This window comes from Paroedura picta, chromosome 3 (assembly GCF_049243985.1).
Source record: "Paroedura picta isolate Pp20150507F chromosome 3, Ppicta_v3.0, whole genome shotgun sequence".
In the NCBI taxonomy this organism is placed as follows: domain Eukaryota; kingdom Metazoa; phylum Chordata; class Lepidosauria; order Squamata; family Gekkonidae; genus Paroedura; species Paroedura picta.
Window position 1 is genome coordinate 119,582,292 of NC_135371.1, and position 27,670 is coordinate 119,609,961.

Below are 27,670 nucleotides of genomic sequence, written 5' to 3' on the forward strand. Positions count from 1 at the left end.
CTTAGAGTGCATGACATGACACTTTAGTGATGGGAGAGGCACAAAGAGGTCAGTTTGCACTGACACCCATGGGGAGAACAAAGATCATGCCATGTGGCTAACATCTTGTTTCAGAATGCTTGTGGCCAGGATTGGTGCCCATGACCCATACTCACCTCCAGCAGTGGAGCAGTCACCAGGATGTCTATGACTGGTGGGCCACAAGAGACAGCAATGGCAGGAACTGGAAACCAGAGCTCTCCCCTGACAAGCGGTTGGAACAACTGGTCAGATCAGTGCTCCACAGGAATAACTTTAGAAGTTATTGTATCTATGTAATTTGCTATCACTGCTCAAGTTTCTTTTTGGCATCTCTGCAGGTCACCACCCTATTAAATGGAAAGGTCATGAAGCATGACTAATACAGTTCCTAGCACTCTGCTTAGTCCCTATTTCCAGCCTAGCTCCTGGAGCATCCTGCCTCATGGAGTCTTCTGTCTGGCAAGTCCTCTGCACTTACATGGATGCTGTGTTAGGGGCAGCTCAGCCTGTCTCCCCATGGCCCCTTGCTGCAGCTCACAAAAGCACAGGAGCCATTCTAGACAAAGGGAGTTGACCACCTCAATTCTTGCGCCTCAGCACAACCTGCTGTTCAATAATGTTTGGGGTGTTCTACAGTTCTGTCCCCCTCTGTTTGTTTTTGAGCTGATAAGACTTGCTCTCCTTCCCTCCTTTTTGGATAAGACATGCTGTCCTCCCATCCCCTTCACTTGTCTGACAGGATAGCCTGTGACTCTTTTAATTTCACTGTTGGGTCATATTCTAAGCAATTATATATGTTTCAGGTGTCCTAAACTATTTTTTACAGTAAAAGATAACCATCGTCATCATCACTATTTGATATTATGAAACAATTCTCAATTGTAAGAACAATTGGTTAATGGAAATTTGTACTGAAAACTTTTCTTGGTAGTTTTAAATGTTGGCAGAGTGTGAATATGCAGAGATGTGCAGTACCAGGCTGCTTAAAGAATAACATTTTTATTTAGAAGAGAAACGGCTATGTATAGAAAGAGAGACATAGAAATCTAATTATCTAGCTAGCTGTTGTCTATAGTCATTCTGCTCAACAGCTGTTCTTAAGGCAAACAGGGAGGAAGAAGTGTACTAAAAAAAGCAGGAAGCCTTCGAAGAGCCAATAAGGACACTGGAGGAGGCCATTTAAAAATAATCAGTTGCTAATCTTACTATGCTAAAGCAACATAATTCAATCAGACTAAATAAAATATTTCAAGAACGAAAACTGTTCACACAGGATTTTATATTAGCTTTATTTTAACTTGTTTTAAAATAGAATGGATCAAATGCTATTTCTGTTGGGCAATATGAATGATTAAAGAATTACTAAAGGCACATGTACTATAGCATTTGCAGAGTACACTCATAATAGTTTTTTTATTATACATCCTCCAATATCGCAACCATTTTTTTTCTAATTTTATTTCATTTTAGTTCAAGGTGGTTCCTTACCTGTCAGTTTTATGGCTTCCTATCAGGAGGATAATAGTTTTTAGCTTTTAATTAATACTGCATCACATATATATGTATATACATGTACTATATACAGTTCACAAAACTTAGCTATACAATCTACCAATATATTCTTAATAAACAAATAAATAGGTAAGCATAGATTTTAATACGTACTTTCCTGAGATGGTAAATGCTGGTTTATAGAGTGGATTACATATATGTTAAGGACCTTAGAAATGAATTTTAATTTATATACTTATATTTTGTAGTCTCACAATCACTGAAGAAGACAGGGAAAACCCGGAACCCATTCTGATTGTGTTCAAATGAGAATTGACTACTAGAAGAATAAATGAATGTTTGATATGATTTTATATGCCCGTGGAATTCCATTTTGAATCATATCTGATATACAAGGAATTGACGGCTCTATTGGGACATATTAAGTTTGTAACCTGTTCTTTTGGAGCATTGGTCAGTTAAATCTTTTAAAATACAAGAACATTACACATCAGTAAAAATAACAACATCAGCATATAAACTGGTAATAGGTTGCTTCTTTAATAAACTATTGTTTAATGATTTTCAGAATTGTTTAGACAAAAGTCCCTTCATTGACAAATTTAAGTTTTGTTCAGCTATGATTCTAGTTTGAGAGGAAATTCCACACAAAGTAGCACACACAAGGCATGTGTGCTTTATTGCCCATTGTCTCAATTTTTTGTGGGGAGGCAACAAAAGGCTGAAAGAGACACTTCTGATACAGTGCAGGCACTCTTCAGACAGACAATCTATAACAATAATCAGACCTTGAGAACAATGTCATTAGATATCTTTTTTTTTACTTAACAGATATTTTTATTTTTTAGATATATACACAGAAAAGAAAAACAGCATTTAAATACAGTATATTCCCATCCCTCATCCACCCATAGTCACAGGTATCTCCTTCACTTCTCATCTCCTTCACTTCTCACTGTTACAAGATAACCGATGTAACAGTGCCATTGTTCTTGAAATTCTTCAATTGTTGAGTATAGAAGTATGTTTCACCATTTTTTATGTCAGTCACTTTATCAAGCCATAACAGATTAGTAGGTATATCCACAGACTTTGAAGTCTTGAAGCTCAGGAGAAGTAATTTTTTCACCTTTTTTGGCGAGGTGGGGGGATCTGAGAGGCATGCTTGTGCATCAACTATTGGGGGAAATTATGCATGGCTGCAGGCAGTTTGTTAAAGAAAAGCCCTGTTACTGGAAAAAGGGAGAGGGAGGTAGGCGGGCACTTAACACGGAGATCTCGCTACTTTGTTTGCTTTGGTTATGCACAGCTGTTTTGTGAGTGCTCGCTGGTTGCCTACACGCCTCAAAGAACCTTATGCTCTGCTACTACCAACTGCCTGGTGATCCCTGGCCTGAAGGAATCTCATTTGACTTCAACCAGGGCCAGAGCTTTTTCCATCCTGGCCCCCACCTGGTGGAATGAGCTCCTGGAGGAGCCCTGTTAGAGCTTAAACAGTTCCACAGGGCCTGCAAAAGGGAGCTCTTCCGCCAGGCATTTGGTTGAGGTCGACCTGAATTCAATTACCTTCCATTGGCACCTGAGCCTCCTCAAGCATTGATAGTTCTGGATCAAGTTCAAGGTCATTTGCAGTCTGGGACTGGTGTATCTGAGGAACTGCTTAAGTCCCTATGCCCCTCACAAAGCTCTCTGCTCTGCAAGTTTAAACCGGTTGATGTTCCCTGGCCCATGAGAGATATACCTGGCCTGAACCAGGGCCCAGGGCCTTTTCAGTCCTGGCCCTTATCTGGTAGAATGAGCTTCCAGAAGACCTGAGGACCCTGTTGGAGCTATCACAGTTCCTCAAGGCCTACAAAATGGAGTTCCACCAGCCTTTCAGTTGAGGCCAGGGCATAGAAAATATAGATGGCACCTCCTCCAAATGGTCGAATTGTTTTATGGGATTAACATCTGACACCCACAGAACTTGATCAGGCTATTGAGCCTCATAGTTGGGGGGGGGGGGCTTGAGGGTTTTTACCTTTTTTTTACTGTTTTATTTTGATTTTAATTTTGATGTGGTGGGTAACAAATCTTAACACCGCCACGGACTACATAAAACGGTAAGGCGTTCTGAGGCGGGATGTGTCCGGGATGAGGAAGGGTCCGGATTGGACCCTTCCTCAGGACAGACAATCGGAAGCGCCTGCCGATTGGTCCCTCCGATTCCCAGCCCCGAGCAACTGCGAGCCGCGCGAAGTGCCCCCAATGTGTCAGGCCGCCAGCCTGGCTGCCGGGGGCTCCATGACCTCATGGCCGCAGAAAAACACAAACCTCTGAGGAGCCACCGAAAGGGGGAAAAAAACAGCCGACAAGCGCCGACGAGCCGCGTCAGGAGCTGCCGAGGAGCACCCGTCCTCCGACGCATGCTCACAGCGCGGCTGCCGGGCCCTCCCTGCCCTCATCGCCGCGAAAAAACATACCTCCGAGGAGCCACCGAAAAGAAAAAAAACACCACCGACAAGTACGCGTGAGCACAGCGCGGCTGCCGGCCCCTCCCTGCCCTCATCGTCGCAGAAAGACACACCTCCCAGGAGCCACCAACAGAAAAAAAAAAAAAAAACACCGCCAACAAGCGCGCGTGTGCACAGCGCCCCTGCCCTCATTGCCGCAAAAAAACACACCTCCCAGGAGCCACCGACAGAAAGAAGAAAAACCACCACCGACAAGCGCGCATGGGCACAGCGCGGCTGACGGGCCCTCCCTGCCCTTATCGCCGCAGAAATACACACCCCTCCGAGGAGCCACCGAAAGAAAAAAAAAAACCCGCCAAGCGCTGCCGAGCCACCAAAGAGCACCCGTCAGGAGCCGCGGAACCGCCGGCAGCCTCCTCTAACAGGTAGCCTTCCGCCCCTCGCCTGCCCCCGTCTGCTAGCGCCCATTGTCTTTTTTATACAATGGGCTTTTTTACTAGTCAAATAATAAATACATAATGTAAATTAAGTAATGGATCTGTATGTTTAAATTACTGAGGGCAACATAAAGAAAGTGAATGCTGATTAAGGGATGCTGAGTGTTATTCTTGTGAAAAAAGGAGTCACATAGAAGGATTTGTCAGTCAAGGGCTAACTCCAGGAGACAAGGATAGGGGAGACAAGGTACCTGGCTTCAAATTGTCCATAACCTGGAGCTTTCCCTTTGGAAGAAGTACAAGCATTGTACTCTATTCAACATATTCATGCTGTCAAGGAACAACATCAAGCATTGATTGCCACTGTAGAGATAATTGGTGATATGGATTATATAGATTTGTGGAGCACAATTGAGTCATACATACTGCAATCTGGATTTTCAGATAGTTAGGTGGATAGGGAATTGGTTAGAGAACCGAACTCAAAAGAGTTGTTGTCAATGGTGTTTCATCAGACTGGGGAGAGGTGAGTAGCGGGGTACCTCAGGGCTCGGTGCTCGGCCCGGTACTTTTTAACATATTTATTAATGATCTAGATGAGGGGGTGGAGGGACTACTCATCAAGTTTGCAGATGACACCAAATTGGGAGGACTGGCAAATACTCCGGAAGATAGAGACAGAGTTCAACGAGATCTGAACACAATGGAAAAATGGGCAAATGAGAACAAGATGCAATTTAATAAAGATAAGTGTAAAGTTCTGCATCTGGGTCAGAAAAATGAAAAGCATGCCTACTGGATGGGGAATACGCTTCTAGGTAGCACTGTGTGTGAACGAGACCTTGGGGTACTTGTGGATTGTAAACTAAACATGAGCAGGCAGTGTGATGCAGCAGTAAAAAAAGGCAAATGCCATTTTGGGCTGTATCAACAGAGGCATCACATCAAAATCACAAGATGTCATAGTCCCATTGTATACGGCACTGGTCAGACCACACCTGGAGTACTGTGTGCAGGTCTGGAGGCCTCACTTTAAGAAGGACGTCGATAAAATTGAAAGGGTACAGAGGAGAGCGACGAAGATGATCTGGGGCCAAGGGACCAAGCCCTATGAAGATAGGTTGAGGGACTTGGGAATGTTCAGCCTGGAGAAAAGGAGGTTGAGAGGGGACATGATAGCCCTCTTTGAAAGGTTGTCACTTGGAGGAGGGCAGGATGCTGTTTCTGTTGGCTGCAGAGGAGAGGACACGCAGTAATGGGTTTAAACTTCAAGTACAACGATATAGGCTAGATATCAGGAAAAGATTTTTCACAGTCAGAGTAGTTCAGCAGTGGAATAGGCTGCCTAAGGAGGTGTTGAGCTCCCCCTCACTGGCAGTCTTCAAGCAAAGGTTGGATACACACTTTTCTTGGATGCTTTAGGGTGCTTAGGGCTAATCCTGCGTTGAGCAGGGGGTCGGACTAGATGGCCTTTATGGCCCCTTCCAACTCTATGATTCTGTGATTCTATACACTTTAGCTATAGTCTGTCCATGGTTCATTCTTAGGTCAGTCAGAGTGCATTTTAAGTTCATTAATGGCTGCTTCTTTATCTCTGAAGGTAACCTTGAATTTGTCAAAAGTGGAACATAGCAAGAGATTTATAGCACCTGAATGTAGTATCTCTCTCTATATAAAAAAGTATATGAAATAAGATATATTCATCGGTGATAGGTTAAACTGGGAGCCCTCTGCGTAACCTGACTGGTTAGAGGGACAGAAAGGGAGTGAGCTTCAGGATACCTCATGATGATGTATCAAGGTCTTAAAAATGAGCTGCACTGATGCAGACTTCAGAGAATGCACCAATTGGCTTTCTCTCCATGCTTGCAAACATGTATTTTAAATAAAACCTCTTGCTGCTTAGTTATCTTTGTTGTGGTCTTGTAAATTTTACACTGCATGGTCCATAACAATGGTCAGAAGTATGAAACAGAAATTGACTCTGGGGCCAGATCCACCAGCATAGAAAGCAACACATTTTGCCATCTTTTCCAGAACCATTCATCCAAATTACACAGATCAAAATGTCACCTTCATGGCTTTAATGGACAGGTTGTTCAAATCCTTGGGAGGTTGTAATGTAGATGTCTGTTATGGACCTGTCAGACATTACCCTTGCTAGTTAAAAAAAAGAGGGCTTGTAAAAGCCTGCTGGGTAGAAACTGGTGCACACTGGAAAAACTGCCATCTCAGTTCCCGTAAGTATTTACTGAGGCATTAGGAGCATACGAAGGTCTACCAGTGACTTTTCAAATGGACCCTACGATCACACCTATTTGTTTGAAGGCCCTGAATGTTTTCTCCTCTCTATGAAGGATTTGATTGGCATATTACACAAGGAGTTATAAAGCTAGCAACTCCAGCAACCTGGCCCACCCCTATTGTTCCTATCTTGAAACCGAAGAGCAGCACAGGTATTTGTGGGGATTATAAACGTACTGTAAATAAAGCACTTAAGGCCCATATTCAGTGTCTGCCATAAACCAGTTGTTATCTGTCCCAGCAGGACAAACTGTTTTTGCTAAACTGAACCCTGCTCAAGTCCATCAGCAACTGGGGAAAAAAAGAACAAATATTACAAAACGTCTGCAAAATAGGAATGTATGATTGGATGATCCACATAACCACGAACAGATTAAAAGTTGAAGAATACGATTTCTTCTCTCTTCCACTGAAGGATCCTGCAGCATTTAGCACAAGGCCGGAGGAAGGGGAGGAGAAATGGAACAGCTCCCTACGCCTGCAAAACCCAAATAACAGTCGCGTTGTCTCCTTTCAGGCGCTAGGCGACGTGCATTGCTTTTCATTGGCTGAGAATTCTCCGAATCGCGCCGAGGAGGCGGGATTGTGACTCTAACCGGCCAATCACATGGCGGTGCAGTGAGGAGGGCGGGCCGTTGTTCTGGTGGCCCGGTAGACCCCACTGAGTGACTGCTCCGCGTTCCCCGAGAGGATGGAGGCTGTTCTGCGGCGCGAGCTCGGCACCTCGGTGCTGAAGTCCACCGGCCACTCGGGGGGCGGTTGCATCAGTCGCGGCGAGAGCTTCCACACGGACCAGGGCCTCGTCTACGTGAAAATTAACTCCCGCGCTGAGGTGGGGGTGCGAGGGGAGAAGAGGGGGGAGGGACGGCTGGCTGGCTGGCTGGCAGGCAGGCAGGGTTTCCCCCCAGCAGAGATGGAGCACGGTGGGGCAAAGTCTGGCGGTTCCTTTAGGGTTGGGGAAAGGAGAGGAGCTTGGAGCGTGGGCATGCGCGCGACGTTACCGTGAGGCTGCGGTACGTTTATCTGGGATGAGGAGAACGGGCGGGGTGCGCGCATGTGGAACGGGAGAGTTTAGTGCCAGGCTTGCAGTCGTTTTCTTTATCAAATTGAAGTTTGAGTGCCCTGGTTAGAATTGGGAGTAGACTATCTTCCAGGGCTTACTTAAAATCAGGGCTCATCCATGCTGCACTTTGACCATGGTGAAAATGGTACTTTAGGTACCTTACAGTTGCCCCCCCCCCCCCGGGGTTGGGAAATACCTGGAGACTTTGGAGCTGGAGCTGGGAGGAGGCGGGATTTGGGCTGGGGAGGGACCTCAGTGGGGTATAATGCTACCCTCCAAAGCAGCCATTTTCTCCAGGTGAACTGATCTCTGGAGATGAGCTGTAAAACCGGGGCCTCCCTAGAGCCCACCCGGGGACTGGCATCCCTACCTGTGAGGTGGGTTAGGCTGAGAACATGACTGGCTCAAGGTTACCCAACAACCGTCCGTCTTCCAGATCCTAGGAGACTCATTCTTACCGTTATACTACGCTGGCTTGTACTTTCCCAGAGCAGAAATGACTACAAAGATTGTGTACTTTTACCAGGGCCTTCTGAATTCCTGAACTAATGATTTTTGCAATAATCATTCAGCTGATGTACAGAGAAAAAGTGATAAGTAGAGGGCTGGAATTTAATGTGATAAATGAGTGAGCTGACAGGACTTGACAGTTTGCCACATAAAGTCTGCTGTTTTCTGCCCTGTTCTGTATTGTCTGGATTTATGCTGAGAAGGCAGACTTGGCCAGAAAGTGGTTAGATACACAATGCTTGCAAGAATAGAAACTTCTGCAGCAACATTTATACATGTAGAGTACCAGCACCACATTGGGCTAGGATCTGAGAGACCCAGGTTGGAATCCTGATTCTGCTGTGGTAGCTTGCTGTTGATCTCGGGCCAGTCACACTTTCAGCCTAACCTACCTCACACCATTGTTGTGAGAATAAAACAGAGGAGAGGAGAACAATGAATTTGCTTCGCATCCTCATTGGGGGAAAAAGGTGTTATATGAATGAAGTAAATACAAATAAATGTATGTTCTGCTTGATTTATCTACTTCTCTGCTGCTAACATTGTTTTTCTTAATAAAATCAGAGTCCAGTAGCCCCTTTAAGACCAACAAAATTTATTCAGGGCGTGAGCTTTCGAGTGCAAGCACTCTTCGTCACACTATGAACTCCTTACATGACAGGGAATATATAGCAAAAATCAATTATGTTACATTCTTGTATACATCTGGCATATTCTGAGGCTGGGATAGCCTAGTCAATCAGCAAGTGGTAGTACCTTAGTTTGCCCTTTGCCTTTCTGCCCTTTGTTCATTTCAGAGCAGATTTAGTATGACAGGACCAATTACCATTTAACCTTTTTAACTTGTACGTGGTAAATACTATGTGAAGGAAAAAACATGTGATTTGAAAAATTGTAAGCAGCTTTTTGATTGCCAATGGTTCTCTTTGGCCTGATGTGCATAGCCTATGCTTGCTTGAGCATGTCAGATAGTGGGAGCTATACAGGGTTGGCCTTCGTTAATACTTTGATGGTAGACCACCCAGGGAGTTGCTTGTGTAGCTGCAGGCAATGACAGACCACCTCTGAATGTCTCTTGCTTTGAAAAACGGTTTGTTTGCTGTCAACTGATATCAAAAAAGGCTTCTCTTTTGAGGAAAATATCCATCTGTCTGCACACCCTAATTCTTATGTGAACAGAACAAACATATGGTCAACAAATGGCTGACATCATCATCTTTGATAACTAATACAGGCACTTTGGTTTCTTCTTGTGTTTTTGTAAATGACACTGAATTACAGGGGATTGATTGGCTGTTTTGAAAAAGAATTATCATTTGCTGTATTTGGTTGTGTGACACAGCCTACTGATGTAACAGAATTGAATTTTGCTATATATTCCCTGCCATGTAAGGAGTTCATAGTTGGACAAAGAGTGTTTGCACTCAAAAGCTCACACCCTGAATAAACCTTTGTTGGTCTTAAAGGTGCTTAAAGGTAAAGGTATCCCCTATGCAAACACCGAGTCATGTCTGACCCTTGGGATGACGGCCAAGTGTTTTCATGGCAGACTCAATACGGGGTGGTTTGCCAGTGCCTTCCCCAGTCATTACCGTTTACCCCCCAGCAAGCTGGGTACTTATTTTACCGACCTCAGAAGGATGGAAGGCTGAGTCAACCTTGAGCCAGCTGCTGGGATTGAACTCCCAGCCTCATGGGCAGAGCTTTCAGACTTACCACTCTGCGCCACAAAGAGGCTCTATCTTAAAGGTGCTACTGGACTTTAATTTTATTGACCTCATCACACTTATTGTTGCCTTTGATTTCTAACAGGATGCTAGCCCAACGGTCAACTAAGATGCCCAAGCTTTTTTCTCCAGAATTCTTAATTAGACTGGAGAATGAACAACAAAATTACAATGATGTTAATGGCTTGTTACACTACTTGATATTAAAGTGAGCTATAGATTTCAGTAATCTTTTAATTGGAGTATCAAGTCCATTTGACATAGTAATCATACTGAGAGCATTAACTAAGTCGGTCATTTTTTCCAATATAGGTTCTACTGAATGTCATGTTAATAAGTGTTCATTTTCATTTGTTTGGATTGTACAGTGTCATTCAGGTACCAGAGAAATGTTATGCCTCTGGAATTTTAGTCATGGGGGGCATGTCATGAATGCCAGGAGAAATTTTGTGTTTTGAAGTGTTTATAAGGTAATTTCCTTTTTAAATCTAATAGGCCAAAAGAATGTTTGATGGAGAAATGGCAAGTTTAACAGCTATCTTGCAAACACAAACAGTGAAAGTTCCTAAACCTATAAAAGTTATTGATGTGCCAGAGGGTGGGGCTATGTTTGTTATGGAGCATTTGGACATGCATAGTTTGAATAGGTAAGTTGATCATTTTTTGCTGTAAATTAATTGCTTGTTTAAAGAAGGAAATCAGTATAGACAACCATTTAAGTATTTTTGTGTAATACTGAATAGAATATAGAAAATCAGTTTTGACTATTACATTTCTGGTCATCTTTTGAAGTTTACATACTGTTGAACATTAATACAATTTTTCTTTTTTCCTTTCCTTGGAGATTTGTACAATTCATGGTATGCAGATACTTTGAAGGGAAAAGGTATATATGTAATTTTTGTCATGTAGCTGTTAGAATCCTTTGATAGGGAGAAAAATAGCACGTATGGTAGGAGTCCAGAAGTCTTATATTTTGAAGCGTTTATAAGAGTGTTTCTTTGTATATAAGTAATGCATATTACCACATTCTAAAAATAACTCAATTTTAGCGGTAATATTGATCTGCGATTTTATTGTGAATTACTCTGGTTTTAGTGAATTACTCTGGTGAATTACTCTGAACTTTCTTTGTAAATATGAACACAAATTTACTAAGTAAAGAGATCATTAATCTTGAAAAATAAGTTTAGCAAGTCTTTCTTGTATGACATTTTTGTAGCTACATTTTATACAAACAAGTACATTTAATCTTGCTGTTATATGTACTTCAGATGCATGGGTTAAGTTATTTTTGGCTAGTTTGTCATAAGTTGCCAATATACAAGGAAATGATAGTTGAGTTCTTTGCAGTTCCAGCTTCTAAGCATACTGACCTAGAATTTTAGAATAGAGTTGGAAGGGGCCCTACAGACCATCTACTCGAACCCCATGCTCAATGCAGGATCAGCCTAAAGGATACAGGATAAGTATTTGTGCAGCTGCTGTTTAAAGATCGCCAGGTGTGGCCTGACCAATGTGCTATACAGAGGGATTATGACATCTTGCGATTTTGATATGATGCTCCTGTTTATATAGCCTAAGACTTCATTTTTCTTTTTTACTGCTGCATCACATTGTCTGGTCATATTTAGTTTACAGTCCACAAGTACCCCAAGATCTCGTTCATATACACTGCTACCAAGAAGGGTATCTCCCATCCAGTAGGCATGCTTCTCATTTTTGTCACCCAGTGGTAGGACTCTGCATTTCTTGGTGAATTGCATTTTGTTCTCATTTGCTGACTTTTCCAGCATGTTCAGATCTCGTTGAACTCTAGTTCTGTCTTCTGGGGTACTTCTCCTTATTTGGTGTCATCTGCAAATTTTTTCAGTAGCCCCTCCACTCCCTCATCAAAATCATTGATAAAAATGTTGAAAAGTACCAGATCCAGTACTGAGCCCTGTGGCACCCCACTGCTCACCTCCCCCAATCTGCTGAAACACCATTGACAACTACTCTTTAGGTGCAGTTTTCTAACCAGCTTGCTATCTATCTAATCATCTGAAAATCTGGTCGACTTATCAGAACATTATTGGGAACCTTGTTATGGAGCCGGGGCCGGAGAGGGCGTCGGGGGGCTATCTCATCGATGGCAGCCAGCAGTCTGTCATGCCAGACCTTGTTCCCTGGACCAGGGAAGGCAAAACAGTCGCCCTGAAAGACCTAGCCCATGCTGGGTTCTCTGTCCTCCACCAGTCTCGGACAGCGGGGCGGGGAGGAGGGGTGGCAATCCTGACCCGAGAGGCTTTCTCTTCAGGGCCCTTCCTGCGCCGTCAATACCAGGCATTGAATGTGTCGGCCTCGGATGGGGATCAACCGAGAACGTGGCCATTTGGTTAGTGTACCGCGCGCCCAATGAACCACCAGATGCCCTGCCTGCCCTGCTAGAGGTGGTGGTGGCCTGGACGCTACAGTTTCCCAGTCTATTAGTCCTGGGGGACTTTAACGTCCATGCTGAGCTGCCGTCCTCTAGAACTGGGCAGGACCTAGTGTCAACCATGGCGACACTAGGGCTCTCGCAGTTTGTTGTTGGCCCCACCCACCAAGCAGGTCACATCCTGGATCTTATTTTCGGCATAGGTCTGAATGTGGATCTGGTCACGGCAACTGCCGCACCATGGTCAGACCACTATGCCCTGAAGGCTCGGCTATGGCCACCACTCCCACCTCAGTTGGGCGCCGAGGAAATTTTAGCTCGTCCGCGGAGACTTATGGATCCGATTGGATTCCTGAACGCTCTGCGGGAGCCAATGCCTCCTGGCACTTCTCTCAATGGCCTGGTCAGCGACTGGCATGACAGACTGCTGGCTGCCATTGATGAGATAGCCCCCCGACGCCCTCTCTGGCCACGTCTCAAGCGGGCCCCTTGGTACACCGAGGAGCTTCACAACAAGAAACAGGAACTGAGACGGCTAGAGCGAGTTTGGAGGAAGACTCGTGACGAAGCCTCGAGAACATCTTATAGAATGCAGATGAAGGCCTATGAGATGGCGGTGAAGTCAGTGAAACGCAATTTTTAATCGGCTACCATCGCATCCGCAGACTCATGCCCAGCTCAATTGTTTAAGGTAGTTCGGTCTCTTACTGCCCTGGCTGAAGGGCAACAAAACAGTAGCAAATTGGATATCAGCTGTGAGGCATTCGCAAGTCATTTTGCGGATAAAATCTCGACACTCTGCCATGACCTCCCTCCGACCTTAGATACAGAAAGTGAACTAGAGGCCCCTTGGCCGTCTTTGGAGAATACCTTGAGTAACTTCAGACGACTCACGCTGACCGAAGTGGACAGGATACTAGCAACAGCGAGGCCGACCACATGCCCACTAGACCTTTGCCCATCCTGGCTCCTAAGAACAGTGGACATGATAAAGGGCCCCCTCCGGGAGATAATCAATCTATCTCTCACAACGGGAGAATTCCCGGAGGGACTGAAAGAGGCTGTGGTACGCCCACTGCTGAAAAAAACATCCTTAGACCCGTGAGAGCCCAACAACTATCAACCCGTTTCGCATTTAGCGTTTCTGGGGAAGATGATTGAAAGGGCTGTCGCAAACCAACTAACAGACTACCTGGAAGAAGCTTCGGTCCTAGACCCATCCCAGTCAGGCTTCCAGCCTGGCCATGGGGTAGAGACAGCGCTAGTCGCCCTGACGGACGACCTCCGTCGCCAGTTGGACCGAAGCGGGTCGGCACTGCTGATATTACTAGACCTCTCAGCAGCGTTCGACACAGTCGATCATGAGCTTCTAGCTCGTCGCCTCACCGATGCCGGAATACGAGAGACAGCCCTCCAATGGCTGATCTCCTTCCTCCGGGATCGTGGACAGAGGGTTGCAATTGGAGACAAAACATCAGACCGTCGTCAACTTACTTGTGGAGTCCCACAAGGAGCAGTCCTCTCTCCTATCCTATTCAATATCTTTATGCGCCCTCTCGCACAACTGGTATGGAGGTTTGGGCTGGGTTGTCATCAATATGCCGATGACACCCAGCTCTTCCTCCTGATGGATGGCCGTCCTGACTCCCCCCCAGAAGCATTAGCCAGCTGCCTGGAAACAGTGACGAGATGGCTGAAGCAGAGTCATCTGAAGCTCAATCCTTCAAAGACGGAGGTCCTGTGGCTGGGTAGGAAGGGCCCATGTGAGGAAGCGCGCCTGCCTGCCCTGGATGGAGTACAGCTCTCTACGGCTGACTCCGCCAGGAACCTAGGCATGATTCTGGATACTTCCCTTACAATGGAAGCCCAGGTCACAAAGGTAGCGCGGCTGGCATTTTACCATCTCCGCCAAGCCAAACTACTAGCGCCCTACCTGGCCCCGAAACACCTAGCCACAGTGATCCATGCGACGGTCACCTCTAGACTGGACTTCTGTAACTCGCTCTACGCAGGCCTGCCCTTAGCCTTGACCCGGAAACTACAGCTGGTCCAAAACGCAGCGGCCAGGATCCACACAGCAACACCGTGGAGGTCCCACATCCGGCCCATTCTCCACCAACTGCATTGGCTGCAAGTTGAATTCCGGATCAGACTATAGGTTCTGGATCAGACTAAACCTTCAAGGCCATTTGTGGTCAGGGCCCAGTGTATCTGAGGGACCGCCTCCCTGCCTATGCCCCTAAAAGAGCTCTGCGCTCCACCGCCACCAACTGGCTAATGGTCCCTGGCCCTAAAGAAGTCCGCCTGGTCTCGACCAGGGCCAGAGCATTCTCTGTCCTGGCCCCCACCTGGTGGAACGAGCTCCCGGAGGAGATCAGGGCCCTGACGGCGCTTAAACAGTTCCGCATGGCCTGCAAAAAGGAGCTCCTCCGCCAGGCATTTGGTTGAGACCAGGCACAACCAACAGCAAATGAAGGGCCCCCGCTCCTCCCCCCCTCCCCCCTTCCTCCCAGAACTCCACCAGAGCGCTCTGGACGTGTTGTGGTATTGCACTGTTCCATCGTTATATTATTTTATTATATTGTTATAGTGTTACATTATTCTGTTATATGGTTACAACCACTGTTATTAATTACTGTATGTTTTAACGAAGACTGTTTCATGTATTGTTGACTAGTTTTAATGTAAACCGCCCTGAGCCTTCGGGGAGGGCGGTATATAAATCTAAATAAATAAATAATAAAAATAAAATAAAACCTTGTCAAAAACTTTACTGAAATCCAAGTAAACAACATCAACTGAGTTTCCATGACCTAGTAATTCTTCAATGGGTTTGTCTTGCAGGCCCTGCGGAAAGCCTTTGTGCACAGTTTATATTCCATGCTATAGAATTACAACTTAATGTAATATTTTGATTTGTTAGACATTCAGAAAAACTTGGAACGCAACTGGCAGATCTTCATCTTCACAACCAAAAAATTGGGGAGAAATTGAAGAAAAATGCAAGTACCATTGGTAATATGTGCAGTTATTGTTATTTCCTAAATCCAGCTAATTTAAGACTATAACTCATAAATTACTTGTTAATAGTTCTCTTTTGTTGAAACATCAAAACAAACCCCCAAAGAATGACTACCATGTGAGGTGAAAAACAATCCAGATAACAATCGTATTCTTACACTATATCATTAAAAAGGATCCACTTTACACATTGGTGTAAACATATGGTGACATATTCACACCAGTCTGGGTACTGAGTTACTCAGGATGAACTAAATTAAATAATTTCCATCATTTAAAAAGTTAATACTTTCTTTGCAGGATTAATTTAATACTGAACTACTATATAGAATATTATAATGATATAGAATCTTATAATTATAAGAAAATCATTAGTCTTTTATCGCTAAGTTTGTAAAGAAAGCAGGGAATATCACTTCAAACTGTTCCTTTTCTACTATGTATACAGACACAAATAACTTCAGAATCCACTGTGGAATTGTGTTTACCAGATATATAACATTCTTCCAAGGAACATATATTTCTTGTTTAAAGCAGAAACCAAATTTTCACAATACTGATTTGCTAGCACTTTTGTCAGTAATGAAATAATGTCTCCCTCTTGTCTGTGCTGTGCTGACTGGCTGGTGCTCTCTTTAATGATTTGTCCTTCCATGCCAGACCTGATTGCAACAGGAATGGGAGAGATCCTGGCTGATTAATAGAACATCTGTTTGGCAGGCATATGGTCCCAGGTTCAATCCTAACATTCCCTGATAAAAAGGTCAGTTAGGAAGTGATATAAAAGATCTCACCTTGAGATCTTGGATAGTTGCTGCCAGTTTTGAGTGGATACTCCTGAGTGTGATGCACCAGTGATCCAATTCAATATAAGTCAGTTTCATGACTTCTGTATTTAAATAAGCAGTGAAATAAAATTTAGAAAGTATAGCCCCAATCACATAAACTTGTAAGATGTTTGAAAACCCTAACATAGGTTGGTTATTTTTGATCCAAATATGTGTGTTGAGGAGCACAGATGGGAGAAAGGTGAACTTGTAATCCTATCATTTGCTCCTGCCTCTCCTTTCATTAATTATATTTAAAATAATCATTACGTTGCCTTTCTTCCTTACGGAGCTCAGAGCAGCTTATACAATATATATAATTAATAAAATACATAAATAAAATATTACATAAAATTGTTGTTGCTATGTGCGAAGTCATGTCCGACCCATTGCGACCCCATGGACAATGATCCTCCAGGCCTTCCTGTCTTCTACCATTCCCCAGAGTCCATTTAAGTTTGCACCAGTTGCTTCAGTGACTCCATCCAGCCACCTCATTCTCTGTCTTCCCCTTCTTCTCTTGCCCTCAATCGCTCCCAGCATTAGGCTCTTCTCCAGGGAGTCCTTTCTTCTCATGATGTGGCCAAAGTATTTCTACTTCTAAGGAGCAGTCAGGGCTGATCTCTTCTAGGACTGACCGGTTTGTTCGCCTTGCAGTCCAAGGGACTCGCAAGAGTCTTCTCCAGCACCAGAGTTCAAAAGCCTCAATTCTTTGACGCTCGGCCTTCCTTATGGTCCAACTTTCACAGCCATACATTGCAACTGGGAAGACCATAGCCTTGATTAGACGCACTTTTGTTGGCAGGATGATGTCTCTGCTTTTTAGGATGCTGTCTAGATTTGCCATAGCTTTCCTTCCTAGGAGCAAGGAGCAATTTCTTTGCTGCAGTTCCCATCTGCAGTGATCTTGGAGCCCAGAAAGATAAAATCTGTCACTATCTCCATTTCTTCCCCATCTATTTGCCAGGAATTGAGAGGGCCGGATGCCATGATCTTTGTTTTCTTGATGTTGAGTTTCAAGCCAACTTTTGCACTCTCCTCCTTCACCCGCATCAAGAGGCTCTTTAGTTCCGCTTCGCTTTCTGCCATTCGAGTGGTATCATCTGCATAGCTGAGGTTGTTTATATTTCTCCCTGCAATCTTGATCCCAATTTGTGATTCATCTAACCCCGCCTTTCTCATGATGTGCTCCGCATACAAGTTAAATAGGCAAGGCGACAGTATACAGCCTTTCCGAACTCCTTTCTCAATTTTGAACCAATCAGTGATTCCATGCCCAGTTCTCACTGTTGCTTCTTGTCCTGCATATAGGTTTCTCAAGAGACAGATAAGATGCTCTGGTATTCCCATCTCTTTAAGAACTTGCCATAATTTGTTGTGTTCCACGCAATCAAAGGCTTTAGCATAGTCAATGAAGCAGAAGTAAATGTTTTTCTGGAGCTCCCTAGTTTTCTCCATGATCCAGCGTATGTTGGCAATTTGATCTCTAGTTCCTCTGCCTATTCGAAATCCTGCCTATACTTCTGGAAGTTCTCGGTCTGCATATTGCTGGATCCTAGCTTGTAGGATTTTGAGCATAACTTTGCTAGCATGAGAAATGAGTGCAATGGTGTGGTAGTTTGAACATTCTTTGGCATTGCCCTTCTTTGGGATTGGAATGTAAACTGACCTTTTCCAATACTGTGGCCACTGTTGAGTTTTCTAAATTTGCTGGCATATTGAGTGTAGCACTTTTACTGCATCATCTTTTAAGATTTTGAATAGTTCAACTGGAATGTTGTCAGCTCCATTAGCTTTATGGTTGCTCAGACTTCCTAAGGCCCATTTGACTTCACATTCCAGGATGTCTGGCTCCAGGTCAGTGACTAACCCATCGTGGTTATCAGGGATGTTAAGCTCGCTCTTGTATAGTTATTCTGTATAATTTTGCCACCTTTTAAAAATCTCTTCTGCTTCTGTGAAGTCCCTACCATTTTGGTACTTTATCATACCCATCTTTGCATGAAACCTTCTCTTCATATCTCAAATTTTCTTGAAGAGATATCTGATCCTCCCTATACTATTGTTTTCTTCTATTTGTTTGCACTGTTCATTTAAGAAGGCATTCTTATCTCTTCTAGCTATTCTCTGGAATTCTGCATTCAATTGGGTGTATCTCTTTCTCCCTTGCCGTTCACTTCCCTTCTCTCCTCAGCTATTTGTAAAGCTTCCTCAGATAGCCATTTTGCTTTCTCGCATTTCTTTTTCTTTGGGATGGTTGCTATCTCTTGTACAATGTTGCGAACCTCCGTCCATAGTTCTTCAGGCACTCTGTCTATCAGATCTAATTCCTTAAATCTATTTGTCACCTCTACTGTATATTCATCAGGGATATAATTTAGTTCATACCTGAGTGGTCTAGTGCTTTTCCCTATTTTCTTCAATTTAAGCCTAAATTTTGCAACAAGAAGCTGATGGTCGGAACCACAATCAGCTCCTGGTCTTGGTTTTACTGACTGTATAGAACTTCTCCATCATTGGCTGCAGAGCACATAGTCAATCTGATTTCTGTGTTGACTGTCTGGTGTTATCCATGTGTAGAGTCGTCTCTTGGGTTGTTGGAAAAGAATGTCTGCTATGACCATTGTATTCTCTTGACAAAATTCTACCAGCCTGTGCCCTGCTTCATTTTGTACTCCAAGGCCAAACTTGCCTGTTATCCTGGTTATCTTTTGGCTTCCTACTTTAGCATTCCAATCCCCCGTGATGATAAGCACATCATTTTTTGGCGTTGCTTCTAGAAGGTGTTGTAGGGCTTCATAGAACTGGTCAATTTCATCCTCTTCAGCAGCCTTGGTTGGGGCATAGACCTGTATTACGGTGATGTTGAATGGTTTGCTTGGTATTCGAACTGAGATCATTCTGTCTTTTGGGAGATTTTATCCCAATACTGCTTTTCCTACTCTTTTATTGATTATGAAGTCTACTCAATTTCTTCTGCGAGATTCTTGCACACAGTAGTATACCTGATGGTCATCTGAATTAAAATCACCCATTCCTGTCCATTTGAGTTCACTGATTCCTAAAATGTCGATGTTCAGTGTTGTCATCTCTTGTTTGACCACGTCCAGCTTGCCTTGATTCATGGATCTGATGTTTCAGGTTCCTATGGAAGAAAAGTATTTATAGCATCGGACTGTCTTTTCGCCACCAGTTACCTCCACAACTGAGCGTCCTTTCGGCTTTGGCTGAATCGCTTCATTCATTCTGGTGCTACTCGTACTAGCCGTCTGCTCATCCCCAGTAGCATATTGGACACCTTCCAACCTGAGCGGCTCATCTTCCGGCATCATACTGTTTTGCCTTTTGATACTGTCCATTGGGTTTTCATGGCAAAGATACTGGAATGGTTTGCCATTTCATTATCCAGTGGATCACCTTTTGTCAGAGCTCTCAGCTATGACCTATCCGTCTTGGGTGGCCCTGCACGGCATAGCTCATAGCTTCACTAAGCTACGCAAGCCCCTTCGCCATGACAAGGCGGCGATCCTTGAAGGGGTTACATATGATAAAGTACAATAAAATATTACAGTTTTTTTACATCCTTCAAGGGTGGCTCTTTGTGTTTACTTGTGTATCTTTATCAAGTTGTTTTCACGTATCACAAGCAAATAGAAGTCCAGTGCAAATAGAAGCACCTTAAAGATTAATAACATTTATTCCAACTTAAGTTCTCTCATTAGACTGCCTGTTTGGACTTGATTACTAAGTGCAAGTCAGAGATTTCAAGGCAAAGACTTGATCGTGGTAATGACAGAATCTCAAACAGTCCTTATGTTGGATTTTTGAGTAAGCTGATTGCACTGTTTCCATTCTTTCTTCATTAGAGCTGCATTAGTTTGTTTTCAAGAGGGGTATTTATGTTTGAAATATAGTATGCAAAGTGACGAGGGCTTGAACCACCTCTGTGGGCCAGGTAATTTCTTTTTGCTCTTAAGCAAAGAAAAATTGAATATTTCTTTGCTCCTGATAACTCATACAATGTTCAGAATCATAGAGTTGGAAGGGGCCATACAGGCCATCTAGTCCAACCCCTTGCTCAACGCAGGATCAGCCCAAAGCATCCTAAAGCATCCAAGAAAAGTGTGTATCCAACCTTTGCTTGAAGACTGCCAGTGAGGGGGAGCTCAACACCTTCTTAGGCAGCCTATTCCACTGCTGAACTATTCTGACTGTGAAACATTTTTTTCCTGATATCTAGCCTATATCGTTGTACTTGTAGTTTAAACCCATTACTGCACATCCTTTCCCCTGCAGCCAACAGAAACAGCATCCTACCCTCCTCCAAGTGACAACCTTTCAGATACTTAAAGAGGGCTATCATGTCAATTCAAGGTTACCTTCAGAGATAAAGAAGCAGCCATTAATGAACTTAAAATGCACTCTGACTGACCTAAGAATGAACCATGGACAGACTATAGCTAAAGTGTATAGAATCATAGAAACATAGAGTTGGAAGGGGCCATAAAGGCCATCTAGTCCAAACACCTGCTCAACGCAGGATTAGCCCTAAGCATCCTAAAGCATCCAAGAAAAGTGTGTATCCAACCTTTGCTTGAAGACTTCCAGTGATATCTTTTCCTGATATCTAGCCTATATCGTTGTACTTGAAGTTTAAACCCATTACTGCGTGTCCTCTCCTCTGCAGCCAACAGAAACAGCATCCTGCCCTCCTCCAAGTGACAACCTTTCAAAGAGGGCTATCATGTCCCCTCTCAACCTCCTTTTCTCCAGGCTGAACATTCCCAAGTCCCTCAACCTATCTTCATAGGGCTTGGTCCCTTGGCCCCAGATCATCCTTGTCGCTCTCCTCTGTATCCTTTCAATTTTATCTACGTCCTCCTTGAAGTGAGGTCTCCAGACCTGCACACAATACTCCAGGTGTGGTCTGACCAGTGCCGTATACAATGGGACTATGACATCTTGTGATTTTGATGTGATGCCCCTGTTGATACAGCCCAAAATCGCATTTGCCTTTTTTACCACTGCATCGCACCGCCTGCTCATGTTTAGTTTACAATCCACAAGTACCCCAAGGTCTCGTTCACACACAGTATTACCTAGAAGCATATTCCCCATGCAGTAGGCATGCTTTTCATTTTTCTGACACAGATGCAGAACTTTACACTTACTTTATTAAGTTGCATCTTGTTCTCATTTGCCCATTTTTCCATTGTCTTCAGATCTTGTTTAACTCTGTCTCTATCTTCTGGAGTATTTGCCAGTCCTCCCAATTTGGTGTCATCTGCAAACTTGATGAGTAGTCCCTCTACCCCCTCATCTAGATCATTAATAAATATGTTAAAAAGTACCAGACCAAGCACTGATCCCCGAGGTACCCCGCTACTCACCTCCCTCCAGTCTGATGAAACACCATTGACAACAACTCTTTGAGCGCGGGTCTCTAACCAATTCCCTATCCACCTTACTAGCTGATAATCCAGATTGCAGTCCTTCAATTTATCCATCAGAACATCATGGGGAACCTTATCAAAAGCTTTACTAAAATCCAAGTAAACGACATCAACCGATTTCCCACCATCCAGCAAACCTGTTACTTGGTCAAAAAAGGAAACCAGGTTGGTCTGACAGGATCTGTTGAAGACAAATCCATGCTGACTTCCTTGGATCACCAATTGTCCTCCAGATGTTTGCAGGTCGCTCCTTTTAATATCTGCTCCATTATCTTCCCCACAACAGAGGTCAGACTCAGTGGTCTATAGTTTCCTGGGTCATCTTTCCACCCTTTTTTGAAGATCGGAATAATGTTTGCTCTCTTCCAGTCCTCCGGGATATTTCCAGTCCCTAAAGAGGCCCCGAAGATGATGGACAAGGGTTCTGCAAGCTCTCCGGAAAGTTCTTTGAGCACACTCAGGTGTATTTCATCCAGGCCAGGGGATTTGATCTCATCCAGTGCAGCTAAATGCCACTCGACAACCTCTCTGTCCATGTCAACCTGCAACCCAGACACTCTTCCTTGGATACTGCCATTTCTGCCTATTGCCTCCTTTTGCTCCTCACATAACTGAAAAATCTTTTATTGTTACAATGGGCTTCCCTGGCCAATCTTAGCTCACTCTCAGCTTTGGCCTTTCTGATGATTGATCTACAGTGACTAGTAACCTGTAGGTACTCTTCTTTAGAGCTCTGTCCTTCCCTCCATTTCCTGAACATTTCCCTTTTCTTTCTTAGTTCCTCTTGAAGTTCTCTGTTCATCCAATTAGGCTTCTTAGAGCTTCAGTATTTTCGTCTTTCTGGGATAGTCATGGATTGAGCATGCAATAGCCCCAATATGTTTCTACCTTAAATCTTTTTTCAGTTTTACCAACCACCTTGGAGGTTTGGAAAGCCAGTTTGGTGTAGTGGTTAGGAGTACCGATTTCTAATCTTGCAAGCCAAGTTTGATTCTGTGCTCTCCCACATGCAACCAACTAGGTGACCTTGGGTTCGCTGCAGCACTGATAAAGCTGTTCTGACTGAGCAGTAATATTGGGCTCTCTCAGCTTCACCTACCTCACAGGGTGTCTGTTGTGGGGAGAGAAAAGGGAAGGTGAATGTAAGCCACTTGGAGACTCCTTCGGGTAGAGAAATGTGGCATATAAAAACCAACTCTTCTTCTAGAGCGTATCTACTTGTAGATCAGTATGGAGACTCAGACCTGGCTTTGGAACCAAGACTATAATGGTCGCTTGGGTTGATGATCTCCATTTATATTGGATAAAGGCATGCCAGCCCTGTTAATCCGTCTGGATATGTCAGTAGCCTATGATACAGTAGACCACTTGGTTCTGATCAGCTGCCTTGCCTGCTTGTGGCTCATTGCCCTTAGCTGGTTCTCCTCATTTCTGCAGGAATGCTCCCAGAGGGTTGCTATTATGGAGGAGAGATCTCATCATAGACCTCTCGCCAATGTTATTTAACAGATACTTGTACCCTCTTGTTGAGACTCTCAGATTTGGAGTTATTTAAAGACTAGAGGCAAAGCCCATTGTATGTCTAAATACAGTGGGTGCTAGCCTTTCCCTGCAGGGAGCCCCGGCAGCTGTGCAGAGCGCGGCTGGTGGAGGTTCCCTCGGGCGTCAGGCCGCTGGCAAGAGAGCAACTGCGAGCCGCGCTCTGCGCGGCTCACAGTTGCTCCCTTGTCGGCAGGGCGGGGATCGGCCGGGCCAATTGGCAGGCGCTTCGTGCCTGCCAATTGGCCCGGCCGATGGTCTTTCCGGAGGAAGGGGCCAATCGGCACCCTTCCTCATCCCGGACAGAGCCCGCCCTAACTCTTCCCATAAAGCCCTTACGGCTTTATTTAGTCCGCGGTGCCCGTGGCACCGCAGGCTGTGTTAAGATATGGTGCAACCTGCTGATTTCTTGGTGGTTGCAGATAAAAGCAGTTATTATCGATTGAGTTTTAAAATAATAGCAATATAATGCTTTTTATTTTTAGTGTATTGTAGTCAAAGTCATCAATCACTCTTTCTAATTTTGCCAGGTAAAGTTGAACAGACAGATGTTCAGTTTGTAGAAAGGTTTGGATTCCATACGGTCACTTGTTGTGGATATCTTCCACAGGTAGGTTCTGTAGGTTTTTTCTATGCATTAATTACTATTCTGTGTTGGGAAGCTTGAAAAGTAAATAAGAACCTGAAAATTAAAAAAAACAAATTATAATAATGGCATTCAAAAGAGAATGTAACATTTATGCAGGAATAGATTTTAACAAGGGAGGCACTTCTGGGGCGGGGGAACAGGACAGCTATCCCATTCACCTGACCATTGCTTCCCCCACCCTGCGCTGGTCATTCCTTCTCTCTGTTTCTTTTTCTTTCAATTTCAGCTATGGCTACTGTCATGAGTCCTTCACCCCCACAGCTACTGACATTCCATTTCTCCATTTCTGTCTCCTTTTTTTCTCCTCAGTAGAGAGTCAAGAGGGCTTCAGAGGACTTAGAGTGGTATAACTCTGCTAAACATTAATTTACCACCTATTGTGTCTCCCCCCCCCCCCCCCATAGGTTCTGTCTTCAAGGTGCTGCTGTCCTGTAGACCAAAATAACAGCTTCTTAAAATTATTTTTTGCAGGTGAATGATTGGCAACAGGACTGGGTGACTTTCTTTGCCAGACAAAGAATTCAGACTCAGATGGACATGATTGAAAAGAATTCAGGAGACAGGGAGGCAAGAGAGCTTTGGGCACAGCTGCAGGTACTGATGATCCAAAGAAATTTTAGGATATGCTCACATTTCAAAAAATACAGTTTATTTCCATACCAGTATAGATTTGCTATTGGGTGGGAAGGTGGCATGATATAGCCTGATGTCATCGGATCTTGGAAGCTAAGCAGGGTCGGTCAGTCCAACAAGTAAAAGTAAGATAAGCTAACAAGCTGTTTAGTTTTTAAGCTCCTAATGAGCCTGATGGATATTTAGAAGTTGGAAATTAATAGGGCTTTTACAGCTGACCTGTTGGCATATTTGCCCTAGACCTTTAAACTGCTTTTGTTATTCCCTTTCTTTAGGAAATCCATGCAACTCTTGGCATGTGGGTAAGGGCTAGAGATCTATAATGGAGAATTCTTTGTTCTCTTCTGGAACTAAATAAACGTTCTGTAGCATAGATTCAAAAGGGTAGCTGTGTTGGTCTGAAGCTGCAGAACAAAATTTGAGTGCAGTGGCACCATTAAGACCAACAAAGTATAAACTTTAATGTGCAAGCAATTGTTCCACTGGACACAAACCTTCTCCTTATTGTATAGTATAGTTCATTTTGATAGTCCTCCCCAATAAATGTTGGTCTGGTGCCAGGAGTATTCTGAGATCATGCCATTGATATTCTAAGATGGGGATGACCGCCTTCTGAATTTTTATTGGCTACTGTGTTCCCTGAATCCCCTAAGTGTATTTTGCTGTGTAGCCCAATATTCTTCTGGATGATCAAGGAGGATAGCTGCTTTAGTTCAATCCTAAGCAGAATTTTGCACTCCAAAATTCATATGTGACTTTAGGAGTGCTCTGCTAGTGACTGAAAGGTGGGATTAAAATGTTTTAAAATAGTTCAATACATTTCTTGGGTGGCTGTGAATTAAGTCTTAACAACGAAGTGAACATTAAAAGATGGAATACAGATATAAGGAAAATTTTCTACTAATTTACTTTTTCCTTATATCTGTACTCTTATGATCCTTGTTCCATTGTCTGAGGAAGAGTGCATGCACTCAAAAGCTCACACTTTGAATAAATCTTTGTTGGTCTTAAAGTTGCTCTTGGACTCAAATTTTATTGTGCTACTTCAGACCAACATGGCTACCCACTTGAATCCAGCTTAATTTTTGAGATCAATAAGAGTTTTGCTTGCATCCCGTATGTAGGTTGGCCTGCCTATGCCCATCACATATGCTATCTTTACCTTGGATTTATATTGTTAGATATCTACTGTCTAAAATCCTTACAATTGTTGTTGTATGTACATCAAACTTTATGCCAATACAGGTTTTCTGAATCTACAGTCTAAAATCAGTTCTAATTCCTTCCTCCCCCTTCCAATAACTTTAATAACTCTTGCTTTTTTTCCCAGCTGAAGATACCCAGTTTGTTCGGTGATATGGAGATAGTCCCTGCTCTTCTGCATGGGGACCTGTGGGGAGGAAATGTGGCTGAGGATGATTCTGGCCCTGTTATCTTCGATCCGGCATCTTTCTACGGTCACTCTGAGTACGAGTTAGCAATCGCAGGGATGTTTGGTGGCTTTGGTGGTTCTTTTTATTCTGCCTACCACAATAAAATCCCCAAAGCGCCAGGTTTTGAGAAGCGGCTCAAGTTGTATCAACTGTTTCACTACATGAATCACTGGAATCACTTTGGAGGAGGGTACCGAGGCTCTTCTATAAATATAATGAGAAACTTGGTGAAATGACTTTCTGCTGTACTGTTACATCTCTCTGTTCAGAAAAAGATACAGTTCCTGCTATTTCAGCTGCACTGATATGCATCTGTTACAGTAGAGGCTGACCCTGCACCCTCTTCCCCCAGCTAAATTTCCTTTCTGTGTCTCAGGTCTGGTGATGCCTTATTGCAGTTTCTCAAAGCACTAACCAAGGAGGTAACCAGACTTTTGGGGAAGATGCTATTGGGGTATTGCTGAAGAAGTGCTAGTATGCTAGACTGGTAAAAATGATTTCTTGTATGACTAGTTTAAAATAATCTTTGCTGCTCACAACTCTTAAAATGAAGCAGCAAAAACCCTGGGCATATTACTAGCTGTGTCCAGGTGGGTTCCTTCAAAGGGAATTGATTGTTTCACTGAATGAAAAGATACCTATTCCTGATAGACATTTTTGGGATTGATCTTGTCATTATTCTTGACTGGATTACTCTCAGTCCTGCACCTATGACAGATACTAAAGGAAAGTAGTAGATCTGTTGTGTTTCATTAGAAAAATGTCCCAGTGGGATTTAATCCAGTGTAAGCGAGTACAGGATTACAGCCTAAATTCTCCGCAAAAATTCCTAAGTAAAGCTGTAGTAGAATTTCCCTCCAGCAGTTGGACTAGGTCTGGATCTTTTGCGTGTATCTTAATTTGGCCACTAGGCCAATGTATTTATATTTAAAGCTGCAAGCAACTGAACGGTATGAGAAAATGTTATTAAGAAAGGCCAGTTTCAAGCAAAGTCTAATAAAGAAGGTAATTTATCCACTTGAGTGGATGAGGACCATTTTCAACACTTGATGGACAGGCAGAGTGAGATTAAACACAATCTAGTCTACAAAAGTGCAGGATGAAACATTATAAACAGATCTAATTAGAAAGTTACAGAGGTATAGTTGAATTAACAGCTATTTAGGGTGAGACATGCCAAGATATTAGCACCTCTAGTGAGTAAAAAATCTGGTTTTGAATTTCTGATATTTGCAATAATCTATTTTTTGGGGATATGTGTTCTAAACGGCTATGTAATAAATATTTTTAGAATGTATTTTATGCTTAAACCAACTAGAAAAGCAATTTTGTTCTTTCAGGTATTAGTTTCTTCATCCTTTAACACAAGGTACGTTCAAAAGGCATGATACTTAGAATGCATGCTTATGCAGAATTCATTAAGCCTTCCACTGGTTTTCAGTTAACATTTCTGTAAAGTTTTGAATGTTGGGAAAACAGTATGAGTTAACTTCTAAACTTCAACAATGTGTTTGCTTTTTCCTGTCCTAAATTCAATACTAGTAGCACTGGCTGTTAACTGTGGATTTCACAGAAAGGTCAAGACTAGTTTAATCTTTTTGTGCTGCTTAAATAAACCCTTTGCCTGATAGCCTTTTCTGCTTGCTTTACTGGATTAGATTTTTGTATA

The 27,670-nt window shown here is 43.5% G+C and overlaps 1 protein-coding gene across 1 annotated transcript; it reads left to right on the top strand.

Annotated features, from left to right (window-relative positions):
- The first annotated feature begins 7,345 nt into the window (after window positions 1–7,345).
- Window positions 7,346–27,631, top strand: FN3KRP (fructosamine 3 kinase related protein). Its single transcript, XM_077327459.1, has 6 exons — window positions 7,346–7,559; window positions 10,523–10,674; window positions 15,370–15,461; window positions 23,817–23,896; window positions 24,407–24,529; window positions 25,899–27,631. Exons 1-6 carry the CDS (start codon window positions 7,419–7,421, stop codon window positions 26,235–26,237), a joined length of 927 nt encoding a protein of 308 aa, XP_077183574.1. The 5' UTR covers window positions 7,346–7,418; the 3' UTR covers window positions 26,238–27,631.
- The last annotated feature ends 39 nt before the right edge of the window (window positions 27,632–27,670 follow it).